This window comes from Nilaparvata lugens, chromosome X, assembly GCF_014356525.2.
Source record: "Nilaparvata lugens isolate BPH chromosome X, ASM1435652v1, whole genome shotgun sequence".
NCBI lineage: Eukaryota > Metazoa > Arthropoda > Insecta > Hemiptera > Delphacidae > Nilaparvata > Nilaparvata lugens.
This window is the reverse complement of record NC_052518.1, coordinates 16,004,933-16,018,830: the sequence shown is the minus strand read 5'-3', so window position 1 is coordinate 16,018,830 and position 13,898 is coordinate 16,004,933. Positions and strand designations below refer to the sequence as shown.

Below are 13,898 nucleotides of genomic sequence, written 5' to 3'. Positions count from 1 at the left end.
TTTTACAATCTGAACATCTGAGAAATTTTGTTTGAGAGAAAAAGTAATAATATAATAGTAGACTATTTCATTCTTCGCTTGCTTCTCTATTCCCCATTCATCTTTACCTTGTATTTTTCTACTTTCAATTTTTTTATTATCAATAATAGTTTCGATGAGTATGGTAGTAGGTATTGTGGGTTATTGATTGAGCACTTGATAACGAAAACTATTTCTACTATGTAGTGATGTATTATTACGTATGTATGCATTACGCATACGGCTTTTGCCGTAGTATTATGAATTTGAAACTAAATAAACTGACCTCCACTATTTATATCTTCATTTTGAAGGTATCGCGGTTCACCTGTTATCTTTCTGCTACACACACACTATTCTGCGGACCGTTGAACTGCTCCAAATCTACTAAATTAAAATTTATATCGTTGTCATAAATGTTCTACAGTTAGAAATGCAGCAGATTCGTTAGTATAGAGCTGCAATAAAAATGAAGATGAATCTCAAAACCAATTAATATTGTGCTGTCAGAATAGTGAGCAGCTGCAACTTGTTGAAATTGAAGCCGTTGTGCACTTGAAAGTATGGCAGTAATAACCTACACCATGACACCATATGTAGTGTATCACGTAGACTAGTGTTGCTGAGCCAACTATTATTGCTATAATAGAAATAATTATTGCAATGAAGATAGCTCAGTCTACTCAGCATTGGTCAAGATTCTTATTAATAATCAAGTACTACGCAGTAAATATTATTCTTGAGCGGGAATTCCTTGGAAATAATGCTGCTGATCCACGTACTAATGCATTGGTTCGATTTAATATTATTGCAATGCTTGATCTCGATCAATTTCTGCTGGCGATTCACTTCATAAAACCTACTCATGTTTCTTTATTTTATCATAGAATAATTCGTTGAGGTTATTATTTTTCAATTACAGTTTTATTCTGTGGATGTAATTGCAATTAGTGAATTCGCTATGCAACATGCTATTTTGATTTAAAAATTGTATGATGTAGCTCTGATGTGATCTAATAATATTTCATATTCCGTACTATCAGGTGACCCGTGCTCCGCAAGGGTCTGTTTGGAGCACAAGTAAATTGAGTTTAGTTTTATAGTTCCTTTCTGATATTGAAAGTATTAACAACTGTAATAATTTACAATAGAAAACCGATATATGACCACTCTCAAGCAAAGTATAACAAACTGGAAGTATGACCAATTGAAAACTTGACATACTGAGATCTTGAAGAACTGAAAATAGGCCTATAACCATCCTCGGTTAATTAAGAACATATATGCGAAATTTCGAGTTGATCAATTGAGAGGTGATGATGCGTCATGGTCATTAGTGTATTTCCTATCCCCTACATGTATAAGCCAGCTCCTCTCTTTATCATATTATAGATAATAAACATATTATGTTGTTATTCATGATTTACATTCTGCGAGTCCAGCACATTCTGCGTCAACTAACTGAACTGATCGTTTGGTCTGAAATATTTCACTCATACCAGTCCACGATAGAAAATAATAATAATGTTGTATAGTACTTGAGAAGTAAATTTTGATTTGATCCCACTTTCCACTTGAACACTGAAGACAGTACTTTTTGGTGTTTGTTTTTTTTTTCTTGGTAATGTCATATCATAATGCATTAATCCTTGTCCTGGAGAATTAATCCTTGGAGAAATTAAATACGTATTCACTCTAAAAATTAGAAATTAATACTGTACGGTAATTGCAAATGCTTTACTTGATTTGGGAGTATTACTGAAAAATTTGAGAGGCGATAGGTTTCTTCAGAATATAACAATGTTATGATTTTGCAATTTTCGACTAGAAGACCCTTTAGTTGAATTTTGAAAGCGAGCTTTCATTTTTGCTTTGGATAGTTGTAATAGACTTGTTTTTTGAGTTCATTGAATAAATCAAGTTAACGAATAACTGCGGTTCATTTTGGAGTACTTCCTCAACTCATTCGCAGTTCCCCAGAGATGAGGAATCGAAATGCTGCCTTATTATCACCTATGTGACAAATTAATAGACAGTTGACTAATTTTTTAAGTAACTCTTTTGTGGTGGATACTGAGCACGTTGTAAATTGGAGATTTAAAAGTGAGGCTCTAATTGATTTCGGTGATGATGATGATGGTTACTATTGTAATAAAGGCCTAGCAGCAGAGCGTAGTGTCCTTGGGCCGCGGACTGAACTGGCAACATTGCGGTACATTTGACCTATAGAGCCCGCCGCGCCGCGCCAAGGCACATAGACACATGGATGCCCCCACCCTTTCTCTCTCTCACCTCATGTGTTGCCGGTTGCTGCTTCACTTGCTCTTTTTTCTCTCTTCATCTTCATTTATTTGCGCCTCCTCTTTTCCACCTACTTCTTGCATGCTGAGTTGAAGTTGAACTCGCTCCTCTAGAGCCGCGTTTTATCAGACGGCGTTTGTTCGTTGGTTCGTTTCTAACCATGTGTTTGAGCGAGTTGTTGAAAAAACGCCGAATTTCAGCAACCGCGACGTCGCCTACTCACTTTTGATTTCTCTTCCATTTTTCTATCGTTTTTGGACTGGCTCTTTCTCATTCAACGTTATCTTGCTATTTCTCTGTTTCTCCCTTTCTGTTCTCCTCTTGATCACTCTCACAGTCTACCTCTCATACTCACGAATAGCTCTCCTCAAGTTTCTCTCTCTTTTTTTCTAGTTTCTTTTTCTCGCTTCATCTCTCTCTAACATATCTCTCACTTTTCAAAACAGGATATCTCTCTCTCTCGGTGTAGAAAATAAATATAAAGTCGAATATCTTCTCTCATGTAAGGTTTTCTCTCTTGCTGTTCAAAAATATTAATATTTCTTTCATTTTTAAACAATTTATTCCACTCTCTTTCTCTGTCTCTCCCTCTCTATACCACTCACTCTTTCTGCTTCTCTCTCGCTCAGATACGTCTTCTGTCATCTTGTCGTTTTCGCTCTTGCTGTAAAAATTTCAATAAATATTCTTTCCATCTTTCCTCTTTCTTGCTCTCTCATTTAGGGACATTTCAAATTGCATATCTCTGTCATTTTAACGTTCACTTTCTCACTCCACTTCGCACTACCTCACTCTGTATATTTCTCTTCATTTTTGAACTCATTCTAGAATCGTGGTTTTTAGTACTCTAACCCCGTTTCCATTACAACTTATTTCTTATGCAGCCTGTCGCGGTTCGTCTTTTATTAGCTTCTTTTCGAGTTTAGGAACAGTTTGTCGAGAAGATTATGCGGCGGCGCATGTTACGAAATGAATGGGTTGTTACAGAAACTGAGTTCTATTTGAACTGGGATACTAAAAATCCTTTGGTGGTTTGAAAATATTTAAACCCAATTGTTAAGCCAATGGAAACGATTCCAGTCTAGAGATGGAAATTACTGAGATATTGAAATTATTCAAATGCTAATGAATTAATAACTATTATTAAATGAAAATCAAAATTAAATGCTGTAATTCACCCCGTAGACTTCTGCTACTGCAAATATGATTGGAAATGATTCCATTAAACTTTGCCGTATAAGATTGTTTTTTATAAAATTCAAAGTGTGACCATCTTCACTCATCATTCCAGTGTCTCAAATTTATTGATGAAACAGAGGTGTTTTAATATTTATTCTTGAACCAGCTCAGCCACAATCACTTCTTGCTAAATAGGTTGAGAAATACGTTGTATGCTTTTATTTACCGCTTTCTGTTGGATTACCAAAGTGCTAATTCCAATAATTTTCCCCTCTTGAAACCTGAAATGTTATGAATTTCATGATCCTTCAGGGGTTCCTTTCCTGTCGAGTCCGGACTAGCGAGACTTTACTGTATACGTTTTTGCGTTAAATGAGTTTTAAATCTGGGATGTTCATGAAATTCAATCAGGAATATTCAATGTTAATTTTGCAACTGGAAAATGTATCCATACCAATATTTTGCTTCAGGTATTTTCAAACGTTGGGAGCCTGTCCGTCATTCATTTTAGAGATTTATTCATCTATCGAGAGTTTATTTGTAGATCTGAACTAGACCAGTTGGGGGATGGGCCTATAATACCTATCATCTATCAATTACGTATTAAATGAAACTCATTGCATAGTTATAGTTTATAAAGGTGACAAGACTATCGAAGCAACACTTTATTGCTTAACACATCTGCCTAAATACAGTATTAATCAGAACTAATACAGCTGTTGATGGTTTTACAATTAATATTACATGCAATTGAATTACAGAGAATCAAGTTTGTAAAATCTTTGAATTTTATTCATAAGTATCAAAAACGCTTCCTGGTCGTTGATTCGAAACCAAGTTCTCATATAATCGTTGGTTTTCTTCATCATCCTATCCAAGCCTTGAGCTTATGTGAGCATCACCCTCATCAACCGAAAATCAGCAATCGGCAATTTGAATAAAAATTCTTAAAACTCCACTGGTTTAAGCAGGAACATCTTCAATCGTTGTACTGTCCATTTATTTGTAGTACAATTCCTACGTTTCAAAATTATCCCTGCTTTTAGTGTAGTATTGATAGTGCTTACCCAATTGCATTATAATTAAACACATCAATGTCACCATTAGTAAATTATTTGATCGGTAAATTCATTTCCGATGTAATGATACTGGAGAGATATATGATAGGGCAGTAGGGGAGTTATCTAAGATTGATGTACTGTTAATTTTGGTCAGTGTCAAATGGTTTTACACATTTGGTTTCACTATGTTGAGGATTCTCAAGCTTTTAGAACATATAATAATAGTAGAAACATCCGTGTTTTTAGCCCAAGTGTTCTTGTGTAAATAAAATGAATGATCAAGGCAACGATGGTTATCGTGGGAAATGTCGAATTTATTGAAAACAAAGTGTTGATAATGGTAAACCTAGTTCTTTTCACTCATTCACTAAAAGAACGTTGCGATCTGGATGGCATAGCATAAACATTTCTGTTCTTGATTCACACTTGAAACAACGTTGCCAACATAGTGACTCAAGTACTGTTCATTAATTGCCTATACTTCCGTGCTTGAAACTGTGTTTACATTAAAAGACCATTACATTAGAATACCATTGACTAGCCCAGTCAGCCTAGATCCGAAAACTGCTGTTTACATAAACTCCACAGAAAGCAATTGAGTAGTCAACTGTTGAACTGTACAATGTATGACTCATTTTCATGTTGTTTCATTTCGGGTGCATGCCAATCAATCAAACTTGATTGCTACTGATAACAGTTCAACACAGTACCATTGATTAGAAGGTCAATCATTAGAGTTTGTTAGCAATAACCTCAATTAACATTCAACTCGATCAACTCAACATTTATTACATTCTTAAAAAATCAAGTAGTCAACGTCTATTCAAAATGTTCCCGTAATCAGTTACATTATTTCAATTATTAGGTGGTATTTAGGTTATTTTGTACATATTTGGTGATTATAAAGAAGTTCATCAACCCTGTATTTGCCATAAAAGTTCTCAAATTGAAATATTATTATCATAATCCGAGATTTTTCCATAATATTTCAGTGTAAGATTTATTATTTATCACTGTATGTGTTCTATTATATTCAATTGATTAGATGGTAATAAAATCATCAAAAATTATTCGGTGATAGAAGTTCTTTGAAGGTATCATCTCTCCATTTCTCATCAAATTATTAAAGTGTAGTCTTACAGTTCATCCGAGATTTTTCGGTAATCAGTCCTTGTCATGCAAGATAATCTAACCTTCCGGTAGTTGCGCCCTACTCAATCACAAGAGCAGTCTATTACTTTTTTGTGTTGAGGTATTTTCTTCATTACTTTTACCTACTCAAATCGACCAACAACATTCTTATCTCTAATGTACTACTATAGTAACTATATTAATTACTATTATTATTAATAATTATTATATTAATTACTATTAATTACTATAGTAATTAATAAAAAGTTAGTAAAACTATTAGTAAATATTTATTTGAAATTTATTTTATTTTATAACCTGACGATGGTGTGATCACCGAAACTAGTTGTTGAAATATTTTAAAGTTGAACTATTTTTTTAAAATAAAGGGTGCTCCAAGCTTTTTATATTGTTTTTATTAATTAAAAAAGTAGCTCATGTGAATTGAAGTGTTTTTACTATAGTAATATATTATAAACTATATAAATTATGATACTGATTATGAAAAATCAGTCAGCATGATTGCAATATCAAACTCCAATCGCATTCAGATCAGTTACTAGGGTGTAGTGTAGTCAAAGACATGAAGGTGATTATGTTCCCCCTCCTTGCGTTGTACCATGCACACAAGAAATTATAGCTGTGAGGCTTTTTGGGGACTGTCCCTCCCTCCTAAATAGATTCTGAGGTCGCGTTTGACTAGGTCATTGAACTATTTACTCTGAGAAACCTTTTCTGCATGATGATTACATCATGTAAGTGTGCTACTTATACCAACATACATTTCAACTACCTATAATTCAATCTATATTCAACTTAATGGACTTCATCCACTTGTTAAGTTAACACTTATGATATTAGTTTCCTTCCATACGCTCACTTCTTTTAAAATGTTACACCATTAACTTCTCACTGTCCGCCTTTTCTTGAAGCTTTGTTTCAACGTTCCAATTTGATCATTGCTAAGATTCGACTTCTCGTGGGAACGTTCGAAAAATGTTAAATTTCATTCGATTCAATGACATCATTATGCTTAAGTGTCAAGTGACACAAACTGAAGATTTGTCGATGATTGTTCTAGGTTTTTGCCCTATTTTTTCAACAAACATTATCGAATCAAAGCAATGAATCACAGTTTTCAGCATTGTTCCATATTTCTCAATTTAGCATTATTGTGATCTTCCAATCTCTCAGAAAAAATGCAATATTGGATTTTGAATTAATAGTATTCATAAAAATTAAATTCTCGGAAAGCCAGTAGAAAAAATATTTATTTGAATCTCTCAGTGAGTAAATACTAAGGATAGTAGGTCTATAAAATCAACTAAAAATATAATGCTCATTGCTAAATATTTGAATTTTGTTTGAAGTTATGATGTAAAAAATATTAAATTCTAATACTCTAGAATAATCGAGATTCTTCCATTACTACAGATGTTCTATTCTACGAGCCATTCAATCCAAAATATAAAAAAAAAATTGAAATATCTGAGACTTTTGAAAATTCTGGCTTTCCAGTGAGTTGAACAATTTAAAAATAAATAGCTTCAGTGTTTTTTACACTTTCAAATCATGAAATTCACTATTTTTTCAATTCAACTACTTCTTTACTTTGAATTTATATACAGACTTGAATTTACTTAATTGTGTAGTAATGCATTTTCTTCGATAATTACAAATTTGTATTTTCATTATGCATTATCAATTATCAGGAAGTTACAGTACTTTCTTCCCACTTGAATTCGAAAATTAAGAATATGAAAGTTGATGTAGAAGTGGATTTTAGATTGTGGCGGCAGAGAGTGAGTGAGTGAGAGAGAGAGAGTGATTGAGTGATAAAATGTGTGTGAGTGAGTAAGTGAACGCGGAGAGACATGTGCGAGAGAATGTGAGGAGTGTGAGCAGGTTTGAGCAAACCCGGGAGCAGAATTGGTGCTGCCACCTAGCGACCGTTTGCCAAAACCTTATCGATTGGGCATAGCAGCCCTTTGGTTCTAGCTCATGCCTCATGTCCTTCACAACCGGGGCCTAATTGCGTTTCTACAATTAATAGGGCCATAATTTTCTCTCTCTCTCTTTCGCCCTCAAACTTTTTGAATCCATCTTTTTCATCTCCTTTATTCTTATAGTTATTGTTCTCTATTTTTTTCTCTCTTTCTCTTTTTTTAATCTCCAATAAAGGCGCGAAATTTCAACCCATCTTTGAAGTCCTTCTTAGTGCATTGTTGTTTCCAATTTACGTTGACCTCAGTAAACTCTTCACTGAACGGTTCTTCTTCACTAACAGTTTTTTACTATTAATATAGTTCGTTATATTGTAAACTTCAATTTATTTGTTTGAAACTGTACAGTCAAATACTTTTTGTATTTTCAATTTAATAGTCTATACTTTCCAAACAGGATACTTCCAAAATATAATGTTTTTCAAATTGAAATATTGCTATTGTTTTTTAAATAAATATAAGAGTTTTCTGAACTTTACCAAAAAAATAGTAAATTATTGGACCAATTACCCTAAAATGTATTTCTGACAATACAGCTAATTTTTTGTGCGGTCTCTATCATCATGACATTTATTTGCACCTTCTTGACTTTTTTTCGATCAGTTTTTGTATACTTCTTTGGAAATCTTATGTAATTGAAATAAGTATGAAGTCTTCATGAAATTATAGAAGTTGGTAGTTCCAGCTGAATAGGTTCATAATGATGACTATCATTTTGATAATAAACAAATAATCTCTCTAACTTTTGGTAGAGAGTTAGTGGGGAGGATATTTTTAATATTCTTTCCGAAGAATGGATATTGATATGTCCAAAGCTCCGCCAATTTATGTAGATTCATAACAATATAATTATCTATAGTTATTATATTACAAATTACTTTTTCATATCATATACAGTTCAATAATTATTTTCTTAGTCTATATTATGTAAATTCATCTATAATTTTGCTGTATTGTAAGCTATTGTATATAAGTGTATAAGCCAGTATATATTGTAATCTACATAAATAAAGTACTCAATCAATCAATCAATCAATCAATCAAACTATTTACGACAATCTTCTCGTCATTTATAATATTTGCAATTCAACAGCTACTGGGGTATAAACATTTTGATAATTGTTATTAAACTTCGGATTTTTTTAGGAATAGTGTTGAAGCTTTGTTTTCTTTGTTACGGGAAATAAGAATTGATAGGTTGACTTTATGAATTCATTGTTACGGACCAAGAAACGATACCGTAGTCAGATGTTAAGATCAGTTCAGGGTTTCAAAAACTGCTAGGTTATCGGGGGGGGGGGGGGCCTGGAGATCTTGGTTTTTTAACATATCAAGTTGGAACTCAGATCAACTCAACTTTATCTTAAAACGTCGATATTTTAACAATTCAGTAACTTTGGGTTGAGCACCAGTTATCAACGCATTTTATGTGCTTTTTATACGAATTTTATCTTTGTTTCAACACAACGGCATTTATGATAAGTGATTAATTATTATTGGTGGTTTGTTTCACTCTTACTTCGATTCACTCTAACTCATTACTCATTGTTACCGTTCTTATCGGTTATCACTTCTGTCGTCATTTAAAATAGGGAGTAACTGATTATAGAAACCTTTCTTCGACAACAATTATTGTTTTAAGCCTTGTGTTATTCTATTACCCAGTAATAATTTGCCCAACAATAAGCTATAGGTTTTTCAATATCCACCTTCCACAAACTATTAATAGTGCATTCAAAATCTCCATTTATGATTGATTCTAATATTGAAGTCTCAATAGTTCCAGTCTCAATAGCCCAACTCCTTTCTGCTTCTTGTGGATTCCCCTTCTCTGAATAATCCCTTCTGGAATTATTGTGGTTCTGGATTAACTACAATAGTTTTGTAATCTGAATTTTATCCTTCAAATTCCTTTGCAAAGAAGTTGCATCTTTCGTGTTCGTTCTTTATGAATTGTTCATTAAAAACTTTAAAAGACGCTATTTCATTAAAATATGAATAATCTTCTCAATTATCAAGGTAGTGACCCTCATTGTTATAACTAGATGCCTATTCATGAACTTTAAATGTTCATTTATCTTGAAATTCGTTAATAATACTGGTATTTATTTGCAATTTTATACAGTTCAATTTCCTATTTGTAGCTATCAGTTTTGTAATCGATAAATTTAACCGAACCTACATTTAGTCACTTCAAACTAAATTTACGACAATCTATTCTTGATACGGTACGGTCTGCGGTGCATTGAACTAGGAAATCAATTAAAACTTGCGTAAAGTTGATTTTACTATGTGTTGAGGAAGGTCTGAAACGGAAGTTCAACTTGAGTAATTGAATATCGGCTATTAGCACGAACTCCGTCCATTATAGTTCATGATAGTAATTTGTGAGTCAACCATTTTAAATCTTCATGGAAGTTCAACACTAAACGTTTCGGCAAGTGATCTTTTTTGTAGTTTTTATTCAAGGATAGTATATAGGATAGTCTATATATTCTAGGTTTTTATTTCCCCGTAAATGCAATCAACCTACGATAGAATCTTTTCAGGCTCTCGACACTTGGATCGTTTGAGGAGTTCTAAAAGCAATATTATGAGACGTAAGCTGTTGTTTTTCCAAAAATCTTAATCATGGGACGTTTTTCGTTAAATCTATTTATTGAATCTGGTGATGGACTTTACATGCTTAACAACGCTTAATCCGTATTCATCATTACATTATTTAAAAAATATAATAATCGTCGTTATCGCAAATTTTTCAAATATAAAATTGTTATGTAATTAACAGATACAAATGAATGAATATAATATTATAACACTTATATATCGGTATAAAGTTCACCTCTCTCTAATACAACCCCCAACTCAATCTGGATGCTTTTTTACGATGTAATGTTATTTTGACTGTATTTAATGTTGACTTCAATATTAAAATTTTAATCAATGTGAACATTTTAAAATAAATTGAATTTTTGTGTTTTTTCTAGCCGATAACAGAGTGGACATCTGCCAATGTGGTTGAGTGGATGGCCGCTCTCAACCTATACCGCTACGCGGATGTATTCAAATCCAAAGACATCAAAGGATCAGATCTTCTGAATTTGGACCGTGACAAACTGATGGTGAGTCAATCTAAATATCAAATTCTAGTTTGAAAATTCAAAATTTCATGAATTATTCCAAAAAAATCAGTTCTCTCTGCGAGAGAATAATGTGATGGCGTTTTCTGTGCCTCAAAGTGGATTTCGATTCAAGTAAAAACTGATGTTATTTGGTTTTTGTAGGCTTCCTAAGAAGTTTATCTCTTCTTCTCTCTCAAATTCTTTCCAAATTCATAGTAATGCATATATTATAATAGATGATGTAAATTTAATATCCAGTGCATACTATGTCCAATCATTGGTTCATCGTCCTAATATATTATCGTGTGAAATTTAGAATTGTGAACCAAATTTCTACACTTTTGACAAAAATACATTCATATAAGAGCCAGAAAAACGCATTGGACCCTCATGTATAGGTAAATTCCGGACACTCGGGTAAATTCCGGTTATTATAAAACTCAAAATACCTCCCTCAGTCCAACTGATTTAGGAGTGTCAGTCAAACTGATACTCTGGTTGAACTGATTCATTAAATTGAAACTTAATTGACAGGGTCGTTCTTGAAAATCTGAGAAAGCTTATAAAAGCCTCGAAAAATGAATAAAAACTTGGGCTATGGTTGTAAATTGAGTACTATGAAATTTCTGTGCATTCTCTATAGACTAACTGAACCTGAGTACTAAATTCTCTCAAAATATCTAGGAAAGGCCAAATCTCATGAAAAAATGCACACATGTTTGCAAGGAAATCGCTTGATTTAGGGCATATGCTTTTTAATTCGAAAAGTATTGAAAACTGTTCACGCGTCTAGAGAACCAACTGAATGTGACCATCAAATTTCAATATAAGTATTTGGTTCGGTAAATTTTTAGATTCAATGATGAATGAGTGAATCACTCTATTTGCGTTTATTTAATAATATTGCAATAATTCTAGGAACATGGTTTAATATATCAAAATGAGTTCACTTGTATCCTTATTTTTTTTAATTTAATCTCGATGACAACATGACTTTATCACTTCTAATAATATGTCAACTTATCTGAAGATAAAAATGTCTAGACAACAGACTGAACGTGAACAATCACAATAACACGTCTTATGTTTTGCAAGCAATGTCACATCTAATAACAGGAAATGCAAAGCTGTTTTTCGTTTTATTGATTTTTGTTTCAATTTTAACAAATATGACAGAGTAGCAGGCTCACTTCGTTCTCCTTGAAAGTCTAGACAATAACGCCGAGGAAAGGAAAATTTTATTTCTAATTAAATAGCTGATAACACCAGCCGTTTTGCTTGCCTTATCATCTAACAAATGTGAACTTTTCGTGGAAGTATTTTATATAATTGCGCTCCTTCTGGCTATGGCACCTCATCATTATTTATGAAATAACAAGAGTTATAGTTTTTCTTGATTTGAACAAAATGTTGGTACCTTTCAAGTTTCAATGTTTTTAAATTGTGAAAACTTACAATTATTGAATCGATTGGTGGTTAGCAGCCACAGTTAGGAGCCACAAAGTGTCCTTTTGTTCCTTCAGCAGGTTATGGCAATCATTATATATTATGCATGAAATATAACATTTAGATTTTCTAAAAATCTGTCATTAAGTCATTTTTATAAGTCTGATTATAGAAGTATTCATACAATTTGTTACTGAATACGATTGTTTTAAATGCTACATGTTTTTCCTGTTCCATTTCTACCATATGTAGCAGTAGTTCGATCTCAATAGCAAACAATTCATTTGGTATGATAACAATTCCCAGTAACTATTTCGAGAAGAAAATCCAACCTTAGTGACTCAGTGAGCTTTTCATTGCGTAAACTCAAGCAGATAAAAAATTGATCCCATACGATTCCATTGTATTTTTGATCGGTAGTATTTTATCATTTCGTCTTTTATTCTACGAAAATGCAGATTTTCTACTCCAACTCACTGCATGAATTTGTCGAGTGTCACTCCCCACGATTTTTATCTTCAAAAACCGAACAAAAAGAAGCGAGTGCGTCACTAGCGAAACGTTTTTACTATTGAAATCGCTTTTCAAATTTATACGTTGACAAATCGAAATGAAGCAAAGATGGCGTTGGAAATTTCGCCTATGTCTTATGTACCAACACGATATCGTTCATCTTGTCAGCACATATTATCGATCAAACTGTCTCTGTGATATTGCTGCAGGCTGCAGATATCTTTCTTGTCTCGTTTTCCTCCATGTGTGACCATGTATTGTCGATGGATGAAATCACTGTAAATATTATACAGCCGGCAGAGATATACAACGTGCAAATATATTGAGGTATTCAGAGTGCAAATAAAATAGAAATAGAAGTTGAGACGGAGGATTAGTGACGGATTGCGACTGAAGCTGAAACGCATATTGCTTGCTACTTGCTACTTGCTACCTTCTGTCGTGGGTTGAGTGACCGCCACTACTGGCAAGCTTTGCTCATTTTCCTTCAGTTCAACTTTAGTATGCCTCATCATTTTGGCTTCTCAACCTCTCAGCTGCATTTTGTATTGCAATTTCCAATTTTAGTTCTTCTACTATTAATAAACACTCAAACCTGTTCACAGCAATGAAAAAACTACAGTAAAAAAGTGAATTTTGATTTAATTACTGATCGCAGTGAATAATTTTTCAAGGTGATGGAAATTTCCATATTTTTGTTATTGGATTACCGAATTGGATCGGATGAACTGTTACCTTATTCTTAAGAATTGCATATTATTTAGAATTAATACTACTGTACAGGTTATTCTATATTCGAATATTTTTAAATGTTGCAGTTTGGAAACAGGGTAATTTAATTTCTCGTTTCATTAATTCATTGATAAAAGTATCCTATTAGCTATTTTGTCAAGTTTCTCTTATCATGCATATAGAAACAATACAACTATAGAGATGCTTTGAGATTGAATGTATTTTTCGAAACTTGAAAATTAAATGAGTTAAAATCACGAACTTCAATTTTTTATTGTAGTTTTCAATATCTTAGTACTCGATAAGAGTTGGAATGTTCTCTGCATCATCATATCAATGTATGATTTCTGGATTTTTAAATCAATAATAATTAAAAAATGTGGTGGAAACTC

The 13,898-nt window shown here is 32.8% G+C and overlaps 1 protein-coding gene across 4 annotated transcripts in view; it reads left to right on the top strand.

Annotated features, from left to right (window-relative positions):
- Window positions 1–13,898, top strand: part of LOC111047698 (phosphatidylinositol 3-kinase regulatory subunit alpha) — a 149,201-nt gene that overhangs the window by 110,985 nt on the left and 24,318 nt on the right. For all 4 annotated transcript variants that reach the window (XM_022333511.2, XM_039442506.1, XM_022333509.2 and 1 more), the window contains one exon: window positions 10,681–10,815. In XM_022333511.2, the coding sequence (XP_022189203.2) occupies window positions 10,681–10,815 (135 nt within the window). The remainder of the gene's footprint in view (window positions 1–10,680; window positions 10,816–13,898) is intronic.